This window comes from Lycium barbarum, chromosome 4 (assembly GCF_019175385.1).
Source record: "Lycium barbarum isolate Lr01 chromosome 4, ASM1917538v2, whole genome shotgun sequence".
In the NCBI taxonomy this organism is placed as follows: domain Eukaryota; kingdom Viridiplantae; phylum Streptophyta; class Magnoliopsida; order Solanales; family Solanaceae; genus Lycium; species Lycium barbarum.
Genome location: NC_083340.1, coordinates 67,780 through 79,844, shown reverse-complemented (window position 1 = coordinate 79,844; position 12,065 = coordinate 67,780). Strand labels below are relative to the sequence as shown.

The 12,065-nt window shown below is 35.3% G+C and overlaps 1 protein-coding gene across 6 annotated transcripts; it reads left to right on the top strand.

Annotated features, from left to right (window-relative positions):
- Positions 1–646: 646 nt before the first annotated feature.
- Positions 647–7,762, top strand: LOC132634688 (B3 domain-containing protein Os03g0120900-like). 6 transcript variants are annotated; one of them, XM_060350691.1, is made up of 4 exons: positions 647–2,655; positions 3,102–3,180; positions 6,122–6,197; positions 7,300–7,762. In XM_060350691.1, exon 1 carries the CDS (start codon positions 1,213–1,215, stop codon positions 2,509–2,511), a length of 1,299 nt encoding a protein of 432 aa, XP_060206674.1. In that variant the 5' UTR covers positions 647–1,212; the 3' UTR covers positions 2,512–2,655; positions 3,102–3,180; positions 6,122–6,197; positions 7,300–7,762. The 6 variants fall into 6 exon arrangements, with proteins under 6 accessions (XP_060206674.1, XP_060206668.1, XP_060206673.1 ...); XM_060350685.1 differs by lacking the exon at positions 6,122–6,197; XM_060350690.1 differs by having other exon boundaries at positions 6,122–7,762.
- Positions 7,763–12,065: the final 4,303 nt, after the last annotated feature.

Below are 12,065 nucleotides of genomic sequence, written 5' to 3'. Positions count from 1 at the left end.
GAAATCGGTCATCGGTTTCGATTTACTGGTTAAAATTCGAAATCGGAACCTGTCCGGTTCAAACATGTCCAAAATCTCTTTTTATTTTTTGTATTTTGTATAGTATATATATTATAGTATTTATTAGTATATTGTAGGTATATTTACATATGTTATATAAGTTTATAAGTAAAGTTTATATATTTACTGACTAACATGCTAACAAGAAGTCAGCAATACAGCATATACGTATATATATATATATATATATATATATATATATATATATTAAATTATATGCTTAAGTTATATTACATATACCTAAAATATAGTAAGAATATACTTATATATATTAATACGTACCTTTGATGCCCTATTTTTATTTGCTTACATTTTGGATATTAATAAAAAGGTAAAAGTAAGCTTAACACACTTAAACGAACTTAATTATTGTAGTAGTAATATATTTTGTATAAAAGAAAAAGTAGTATGAGAGTATGGAATTGCAATTAAATTTGGAGGCTACCACCACCCATTCTAGGCTGATGACAAGGACGAGCTCACATGAACCCAACCAGATAATTCGTGGGCCCGTCGAGAGAGAGTCCACTCTTGGCCCGACCCGCTGAGATGGGTATATTCGCGTATGAACAAATTACGAGAGGCACGCTCTCTCTCACACACAAATGAACTAGGAAGGAAAGGAAGTCTGAAAGAGAATAAGTACTTCAATGAAATTTACCTAACTCAAAAAAAAGATTCCACCCACTTAGACAAATTACCCACATACTTGTCATCCTCTCTCTTACTTTCTTCCTCTATACTCACACACACACACACACAAATATTAAAAAAAAAAAAAAAAAGGTCAACAGCAAGGAGGAGGAGGAAGCTTTTGAATCGTCTTCTCCTCTGGAATGAGTGATAATGAGAGTCATCACCTCTTTGAGTCTTCCTAAGCAAACAAGAAAGCACTCACCTAGTTCTATATTCTAGTTTATGGCTAATGGGAGGATACTCTTTTAACCCTAGTTCCAGCAGTAAACACTCCTCTCAAAGTCAGACTCGTACCAGTAATAACCACTAACCATAGTACTGGACGCAATCGTCTTTTATATAAGGGAGGTTTATGTTTCTGGATTTTTGGGGCTTGTTTCATATCTCCAGTTACACATCTTCTCTAATTAGATCTATGCCTCGGATAAGTGCGGTTGTCGACGGTCCTAGATCATCATGAATTTATTCTCAGGTGGACGTGGGTTCAACGATCAAGGCTCCTCAAAAAGCACACACCCATTTTCTCATTCTTCTTCACCATCCACTTCTTCTTCTTCTTCTTCCAGCCAGAAGATTCTAGTTCCTTTCTCCTATCAAAGAAGTTGGTTAAGCAGCAGCAGGACCACTAATAATGGTGAAGATCTCGTAATGATGGATACTCCCCCTAGCGCAGATGAGGCAGCTGAAAATCATAACCATCCTCATCAGCTTGATCTGGGAGTTGGCGCAAGTAGCACTGCTAATATTGAGAGAGAGCACATGTTCGATAAGGTAGTCACTCCCAGTGACGTGGGCAAGCTCAACCGGTTAGTCATCCCCAAACAGCACGCTGAGAAGTATTTTCCTCTGGATTCCTCGACCAACGAGAAAGGGCTCCTTCTGAATTTTGAAGATAGGAATGGGAAGCCTTGGCGGTTCAGATATTCGTACTGGAATAGCAGCCAAAGCTATGTAATGACCAAAGGTTGGAGCCGGTTCGTGAAGGAGAAGAAGCTGGATGCTGGGGATAGAGTCTCATTTCAGCGTGGAGTGGGTGAATTGGGCAAGGATCGTCTCTTCATCGACTGGAGGCGCCGTCCAGACGCCCCCGACCACTTCACTACTCATTTCTCTAATACTAGTAGTATCTACCGCTCCAATAATATGCAGTACCCAGCTGCTGCTGCTTGGAATCATCCGCTCTTTCTGCAGCCGCCGCTAGGCCATTCACATTTACATTCCCGTCTGATGCTGGAACCTGCAGCTGCAGGCAGCATGTCTCATCATCAGCAGCAATCTTCTTATCCTCCTCCTAGATACAGCGCTTATGGAAACACTACTCCTAATTATTACTACGACAGTACTTGTAATTTCAACAACAGTACAACCGTAGTAAATGGAAACCCTTGTCCGAGCGCGTCAGTAGTTTATCTCAGATCGGGCTTAGCACAACAGCAAAGAGGTACTAATAGTAGTACTAGTGTTGGAGGGATTGTGGAGCCAGTGGTGTTCGACTCCGTACCGATTGTCCAAGGCAAGGCAGCAGCAAAGCGACTCAGGCTGTTCGGCGTCAATATGGACTGTACCATCTCAGACTCGGATGATTCATGTGAAATGTCCTCATCCTCCTCCTTGCCGGCTACACCAACTTATTCTCATCTTCCCCAATTTTTACCCTCAATTTCAAGGACTTTTAACAACTACGATGTCATCCCCGCAGCCACCCAAGAAGAATCCAAGGCATCCATGTCCTTGGATTTGGATTTGGATATTTGATAATTTCTAAAAGGCACTCCCCAAGTGTAAATTCAAGAGAATTAGCTGCAAGGGCTTCATCATGATCTGCCATATATGGCAAGGGCCATCAAGAAAACCCTCCGAGTCCTGAGAAAATGCCATTGCAAAGTCACCACACAGAGGGTAAAAAATGAACAAATGTCCAAGTTGAATTTGTGTATAATAATACTCTAATAGAGATTATGATATACTTTGCAAATACTAAAATATAACACTAGTTCCTTTTATGCTGGTTATTTTATGTTTCAATTTCCAACTGCTACCCTCAAGGTGTAGTACTCATGCATCAGTTTTTTCAATTTTAGTGATTAAAAATAAGAGAAAAATCGCCTTATTAGCTTATACATCCCTTTCTATATTTATTTACTTCAATTCATAAATTTCCCTCTATATATGCTTTGAAAGCTAACGACCTTTACTGTCTTGATTTCCCTATCTAGTTCTAGTAGCAGTCGGAATGCGTAGCTAGCTCCTCAGCATCAGTCAGGCTAATGAATGATGGGAAGGGAATTAACAAAAGTAGCGCTTTCTTTTTCATGAATGAATTTTGTTTTTATTACCTTTGGTAGGTTGTTGTTCTTGTCGCTGCTTCGTTGGGCACGCCCGCCAGGCAGTACTACTTCTTCGGAGCTTAGCTTTTATAAAAAGGTACATAACATTTCATCTAGTTGACTAGCTAGCTTGCCTATTTATCATCATCAACTCCTGCGAGCTTCTTTACTACTTCTAAAGATGCTTCTAATAGTTTTCGTTTGTCGCTACTCATCCTTATTTAATTTGGTTGCTTCTTCCTGTCAGCCCTTAGCACCACCTACCTTTTCCATTCTTAAGTTGCTCTTTGGCTTTTGCTGATGCATCTCTTTAATTTGTTACCCTCCAAAAAGCTAACAGATCGATGTGCCTCAGCCAGACTCAGCTTAATGTTGTTAGAATAACATAAGAGAAACAGTTTCCATTTATATGTTTGAAAACTATCTGAAATCACACACGGGAGGAAGGTGACAAAACCCCTCTTCTAAAAGCCAAAAGAAATTAATTAACGCAAGAGTAATTAGCTATTCAGTTGCACACTTGGAATGAATGAATATGTATGTTCCATTTCTTGTCTCTTTCCTTCTCCTTTCTTTAAACAATTATTAGCGGCAGAATACCTAAAGACCATCCTAAATTTGACGCATTTTATTCAGATTTCTCTTAAACTATTGTTTGAGGGGGTAACGATTATAGAAAAATCAAGAACATGGGGTAACTAGGACCAAGTATAGTTTAAGGGGGATCGGAATATAATGCGTCAAATTTGGAGGGGGTCTTTAAGTATTCTTCCATTAACAAGTTGCATCTCAATATTGTTGGTTTTATTATCTTTCCGAGTGGTTAACACATTAAAATCTCTATGATATATAGCACACTGCTCACAATTTGTCATCCAATTTCAAGCTTGGATATATATATAAATATAGTCTTAGTTAATGCCTCTTTATTCATTTTACGACGGGCAGGTCGACCCAATCTATTATTCCTTCCGTTTCGTCTTTGACGGGTGCATGTGAATTTAAGAAAGAAATAGCTTTCGCACTTACCAAAAGTACATTAAGAATTTGTGGCTTAAACATGTTATATGACATTTGTATGAATACAAAAGCATGTCATTAAGGGTAAATATCAAGTTAAATAGTTTTCAGATATTAAAGGTGTCATTCTTTATCGCTTTGTTTCTTCCACTCCAATGTCATACCCTCATAAATCCTGCAAACTAACTACCATCATGGTCATGTAAGTAGTAAATCAAAGACATATTATATATAGTTCTAATTTCGTTTATTCTCTAGATATAGTGATGTCCTAACCATATCATTTCTATGTAAGTTAGTATGGTGCATGCTTGCAGAAAGTGATGTTATATCATTCTATACACAATCAGCAAGGGAAGCTAGCTTTGCCTTGGCAAAAAGTGAAGAGTAGAATCTCAAGGTAACTAAAACGAAGCTAAGTAGCAAAAAAATAAAAAAAATAGCTGGGCTCTTTTGATCAGGTAATAAATAAATCTAGTTGGCATGTCGCTAAGCTCTTTTCCTTTGAAAAAGCACAAAGTTAATTATGTGTTAAAGTTAATATTGATTAAATAGTACGTACTTTAAGTTTTAAATTTTGCTTACCTCTCAAAAAGCTTAAATTGGATATATAAATGATAAGTCAAAAGGTACACGCGCCCCGGGGGGGGGGGGGGTGTGGAGAAGAGGAACTGACCTCTTCATTATAAGACAAGAATGGAGAATGCTTAATTCCTACAAATTGGATCATTACTCTTCTTTTTTTTAGGCTGAAACTGCACTTCCATGTATTTTATATATATATATATATATATATATATATACTTCCACCTAACACTGAGCAGATAGGTGATCCCCAAAGTTTCAGAAGTGTGCATACTTAACCTGCATATTTTTTTTAGTAGTACTTGGGTATACTTGCATGAAGATTTGAATTTTCTTGGGCATGTTGCTTCTCTTTTTCTTCCTATGTCCTTGGTTCTTTGTTCCTTTTTAGTCCTACTTCAGAATGTTATTTTGATCAAGGTTCCTTTTCCTTGCTAACATAGATTGTCCAAGCAACCCGATTGTCAATACGTTTAGAGCAAACATGCACGGTTGACACCCTCTTCAATTGTACAGTAACTTTAACCCTGAACAAACTGTATAGGGCATACTCATGCTACTATCGAAATAGTAATACTCAGTATATTCTATGCAGAAAATTTTACGCTTGGTCGTTCTGTATTAATCCTGTCCACACTGTCATAGCTACTATGAAGCGTATTAATTAGACCACCTTAATCTTATCATGTAAATTCAAAGAGAGAAGAAACTATAGATGACGGGAACTTTAATGGCTTCTATGTGAAGGAGAGGGCCGGAGAGAGGAAGGAATTTAAGGAGAGTATCAGAAGAAAAGGAGAGAGAGAGAAGAAAGAATTAGGAGGAGTATAACAACAAAGTCTAAAGCATTTCATCAGTTTCTTACACACACATATAAATGTATAATGCTCGTTCTACCTCCGTTCCAATTTATGCGAAGATATTAATTGAGTACGAAGTTTAAGAAACAAAGTAAGACTTTTAAAATTTATAGTCTAAAATATTAAGCTCTAGATATTTATTAGCTATAAATCATTTCATTAAGGATATAATGAGTATTTAAATTAATTATTACTAATTATAGAAATATATCCTTCTTTTTTTTAATTCACTAACAAAGAAACCAGGTCATATAAATTGAACAGAGGGAGTAGTTGATGTTTTTAGTTGGGGTAGATGTGTGTTAATATGTATCACCTTTTTGGCTAGTTAGAAGTTTGGTGTTTAATTATTGGCAGGTCATGTATAAACAATGATACGAGAATTTGATCAAGTGAAAAGGTCCATTTTCCTCAACTTTTTCCAAAGTGTTTAATTCATCTACTACAGTAGTTTTTTGTTTTGGCTTAATAAGGATAATATACTTGTTATGTAAGTACAAAATTTTGACTCTTCTATGAGTTCTTTTTCTATTCATCTGTGAAATATCATGGACCGATTCTAAAATGTCGCAGAAGAAATGGAAAGCGGTAGACATGGAGCCGTGCTTAGTGTGAAAGAGCATGATGCACATCAGTTAGTACATACTAGGTAATGAGTCTGCAATGGTATCCCCTTATTTCTTTACATCACTCCATTATCAGTGGAGTCGACTGTCTTCCAGAGGGGTTTCATCCCATGAAGTACTCTCTCCGTCCCATAATAAGTGTCATCTTAATCAAAATCATGCATATTAAGAAACCAATAATGTAATGTCAAGTTTACCAAATTACCCCTATATAATAAAAACAACTTACTTTTATCTCTCGATTAGAACATATACAAGAAGTAAACCATTTGACATTGGGAATCCAACAATACCAAGTTATTATGTGACTTTTCCAATCGTCATTTAGATGTTACTTTATAGTCCAAGGGTAGAATTGAAAAAAACTAGTCAATTTATGTCTTGATTTTCTAAAGTGACACTTATTATGCGACAAAAAAATTACACTTATTATGGAACAGATGGAGCATTAAAGTGCCTAGAAAGATATTAGGTGTGAAGCGCTACTAACTCACACCATTAACTTTAATTTGATCCAATCACATAGATGGATATCTAAGTGCATCAAAAGGCGGTTCCTCATTCAAAGAATACTATGCCTATTTCTTGTTGGACTAATGATGTACACCATGTGTGTTTTGTCGTAATTGGATCGGCGGAAGGAAGCACATATGCCTTAATTCTCCATCGATCCATCTCTCATTTAATTTTCAACTCTGCAGTGTTCAATCTTTTTCTTTTGTGCAAATTTGGTCTATCATGGTCATTGGTCACAATCATTGCATCGAACATTATTCTAAATTAAAATTTCATTTTCTTTCATTCTTCTGTTTAAAGAAAAACAAGGTCAAAATGCCTACTATCCAGTTAGGATAGTATCAAACTACCAATTATATATAGGGAACGACGCTGGAGGATAGGATTCAATATTCTAGGATATATATTCTTAAGGAATATCATTGGTTGTCCCATTGTTGGTAAATTTATCCGACAAAAAACCATGGTACGCAGTCGTAACTAGAGAATAAATTAGGGATTTGTTGATGACTGATATTACCCATCACTATTTACCTAAAGACAATAGTGCGACTTCCCGAGTTAAAATTTTAAGGAATTTTCTATAAAAATCACTTTTGTTTCATTTAGGACAGTAAAGTCACTTAAGGATGCCTTGGAGGAGATTGGAGAGAAGACTTCGTGGATTTACAACGTTTGGGAGTTGGCATTGGAAGAGTTGCAAAGTGGCTAGAAGCGCAAAATGGCTAAAAGTGAAACTATGGGGATAAGATTGCAATTGGATGTCATACTTGCAAGTTATGGGGTTAGAATGGCAATTGGAGGTCATAATTGCAAGTTATGAGGCTTTGGATGCAATTGAAGACCCATGTGGGTATTTTTGCAAAAGAGCCACTTTAGGGCCTTTTGGTGTAATAGGCATTAGTATAAATAGTTCTTTTCATCTATTTGGAAGACTTACCTTATGATATTGTGTGAACTCAAATATTGAGGGATTTTAGTTAATAGATAGATTGTTAGGTTACTACACTAAGTGTGATTTCATTGTTGCAAAGTGAATTTGCTTATCCATTGAATTCATCTAGATTGCTCATTTGTGGTTTCCAATTGAGTCTTCTAATTGATTCAAATTGCTTTGGTTCTTTTAGTTGAATTCACAATACGAGGGTCTAAGTTTCATATACTTAGATTTGCCTATAGGATTCATTACTAATTGGGTCAAGTATCTATCCTCTAATCTCCTTAATCCCAATTCTTCATCTATCTTTTGTTTTCCTTTATTTTTGTTTAATTCTTAGAGTTCCCTTAGGTTGAATCTTATCAAAATGGAAATACCAAAACTGCCACACTGTACATATTTAAGGACAAATAACTAAAAATATAGAGGAAAATTTACACGAAATTTATTTTTAAAAATATATGATTCAACTAGATTTTTTAAAGTTAAACCGATACGAATGTAATATTTGTGTTATTTGTGTAATTCTATTTTAATGTGGAAAGAATATATTGTTTAATGTGGAAAAAATATGCTATTTAACAAAACTTGAATTTGAATAGAAAGATTAAATTGCTTGAATTTAAATTTAAATTGAAAAGATAGATATTTAATCGAGATTAAAAATCTTAGATTTGACAAAAGTGGCTTAATTGAAAAGTATGGTTGGTTTCCTTTGTCCCTTTTTAACCAGGTCATATTTGATTGGGTATAAAGTATAAATTTGGTTAAATGAGTTTGATGAGTTAAATATGTCTATTATTAAAAACGGAAAAGGGCCAAATATACCCCTATACTATGAGAAAAGGGTTAAATATACCCCTCGTTATACTTTGGGGCCAAATATACCCCTGCTGTTATACTTTGGGGCTAAATATATCTCTCATCCGTTAAAATTGTCCAATGTGGACGTCCGATCCTACGTGGCTACCACACATTTGATGAGGTGGATGCCACGTGGCATGCCACCTCAACGCCCCTAACCCATTTTACCCCTTCCTTCTATTTGTTCTTCCACCGCTAAAATTTCCTTCCCCTCCACCACCATTGCCACCGTTACTCACCACAAAATCTAATGTTGCTCCGGTAATCCAATTGCCGTTGTTCCTATATGCATTGGATGAAGAAACTACCTCAGTTAGTGCAAGGGATGATATTGCTTCTTACCGTGAAGAACCTGATGCCTATGCTGCTGCTATACTAGAATTTAATTCCCCGTTCGTTCCTCTTTACATTCCGCAAGATGAGGATTAATGCCCTCTTTTCTCTGAAGATTTTTATATTGTCCACTGTCATACAACTTTGTGGAGATCGTTCACACTGATTGATACAACTTAAGTTTTACAATTTTCTTGGCCAATTATATGTTTTAATTTTATCTGTCGTTGCATTTCAGTTTTCATTTATACTCACCGCCATCGTAAAGATTCTTTGCAAGTGAAAATTTGTCAATTCATTTTCTGTTGATTGTAAATATGATGCTATTCAGGTTGAATTTTCGAATTAGAGATGGTCATTGTGGCGGTAATGGTTGGGGAGGGGAAGGAAATTTTAGCGGTGGAAGAACAAATACAGGGGAGGGGTAAAATGGGTTAGGGTGGTTGAGGTGGCATGCCACGTGGCATCCACCTCAACAAATGTGCAGAAACCACGTAGGATCGGACGTCCACCTTGAACAACTTTAACTGATGAGGGGTATATTTAGCCCCAAAATATAACGACAGGAGTATTTTTGGCCCCAAAGTATAACGAGGGGTATATTTGACCATTTTCTCATAGTACAAGGGTATATTTGGCCCTTTTCCATATTAAAAAAGGAGGGGCATCAATGACATGACATGCCAAGTAGGAGATAATGAGGCTTTTGAGGTGTTTAGGTACTTCTTGAGGAAAATAGTGATATCTGAGAACTTTATTGTTCTAAATGAAACAAAACTGATTTTTGTAGAAAATTACCTAAACTTTTGTGACCACCCAAGGAATTAACTCGAGATTTTTTTTTTTCGAGAATTCCCTATAGAATGACGTGAGCATCTATAGTTGTCAAGTAGGTCGAGCTAACCCGTTTATGTTTCAAATTACGTCCCCTAACCTCGGTACCTTAATTTAATTAAAGGAAAATTTACTTGTTATAGCTATGTCTAAGACCTATTTATTAAAATTAACTATCTTTTTTTCTATTTATTATTAGTAGCTTAATTATTTATCAAATTATCATCTATAACTTGTTTTTATAAATGCAGTGTATTTTCCTAAAAATAAGGTATCTCTCTCCCACTTACTCACAATCTCTTTTCTTTTTCAAATATTTTTCTCTCACATCTTAAATTCTCTCTATCCGATTTTTACTCCCATTATTCTTCATCATAATTAGCACGATTTCTCTCACATCTTAACATGATTTTTACTCCCATTACAAGAAACTAATTTTGGTAAATTTTGGTATTTTTGTTTATGTTGTATTTCTGTTCACGACTACAGTGTATTTTTAAAAATATTTGAATGTATTCATCTTTTTTGGTGGAAATACAGTGGTATTTTTTATATTTTCGCTTGTATTTTTTGTATAGAGTGTATTTTTTTGTATTGACTTGTATTTAAAAATACATGTATTAAACTATAGGGAAATACAAACGAAATATTTAGCCCTAAAAAATAGGAAAAAAATACATCTATTCAATTATGAGGAAATACAACCGAAATATTTAGCTCAAAAAAATAGGAAAAAAATACATCTATTAAACTATAAGGAAATACAGCCCAAATATTTAGCCCAAAAAATAGGAAAAAAATACATGTATTTAACTATGAAAGAGAAACCTGATGAGTTATGGAGGATATGGTAAATACGTGATTTGTGGGGTGTATCCATTATTAGAAGATTCCATAATTAATGGGCACTAAAAAATCATCCAAAAAATAAGGAAGGTCAGGAAATACATGTATTTTTACAAACGAAATACAATACTAAAAATCTAAAAATCAGCTACATATGGTAAATATGAAAAAGTAGCTATAATATGTAAGAAAATCTCAAAATATGGTGGTTTATGTAAGTTTCCCTTAACTAAACCTAATTCCCTAGCCCATGATGGTCGGTATATACATTGGTAGGGCTCCAAATATTTTGGCCTGGTCCCTTGATAGTTGTATGAGAAGGTCTATCTCTGATGAAAGTGCAAGGAGTAGAATTTTTTTTGTTTGTTTATTGAATAACATAAATAGGATCAACATTCATCATTTACAAAAATTCAATTTTTTTATTTAATGATTCTGATACATTCTTTTAATAATATTTATGTGATTCTTTTAATAAAATTTATACTCACACACACACAACACGCATACATGGAGACTAGTATATACATAGTCGGTTCGGTTTGATTTATTTTTCTGAAATACCAATCCAAACCAAAGGTTTTCAATTCCTTTAAAATTGAAAACCAAACCAAGTCATATAAGATGTCAGTGTTTTTATTTTATTTTCTATTGATGTCGCTTAAGCTATTACGATGTTACTTCTAAACTAAATACACATCTTTGATGCGAAGAAATCGCACGGTTTTCCCTTTAAATGGGTTTGTTTTTAATTTTTGTCATTCAAAATTGAACTTATGCCTAGTGAGCATAAGTTCTTTAAAAGTGCAGGATATAACTTGTGGGATATTATGATGCCCCGCAAAAAAAAATTGTTTGTGAAGTTATAGGGCCAAAAGTGCAAATGACCCCTTTGATTCATTGTAATGCATGGTGACATTATCCATTTGTCCTCTGACCCGAAAGTGTTTGTTTGATTCTTAAAAGCATAAAATAAAGGGATTTTTATACTATATTTTAATTAGGGAAAAATAATTATCCGGTTTAGCCCATAAACTTTTTTTTACACGCTTTAGCTGTCGGAGGTCCATCTCGCCTTCATTTTCTCTACTGTGTGTCACACCCTGAATCATGGCCTGGGCGTAACACGACACTCGGTGCCTAACTGCATGTGACCGAGTGAACCCGTAGGCTGGCTGAATCAACACGTTATATCAAAACATGCCATAATAAGGAATAAACTAACACATGCTGATCTACCAAAAAGTCTGGCTGAACATATATATATAAATGCGAAAATATTGGTTTTAAGTCTGAACATCTGAATAAATAGCCAACAAGGTTAAAACATAAAAGTCTGCTATATAATATTTGACTAACTAGACTATATCTATAAAGCCTCTAAAGATAACTGTTTAACTGCTGGGAAGACTGAAGCAGGATAACACCCCGGAGGAACTGGGGCTCACTAATAGCTGATACGAGCGGGTCCTAGCTAGCTGGATCATCAACCTGTATATCGTTGCCTGTGTTGACACCCAATTTTGTCCCGCCTCTCCTCCGAAATACCTATTTACGCTTC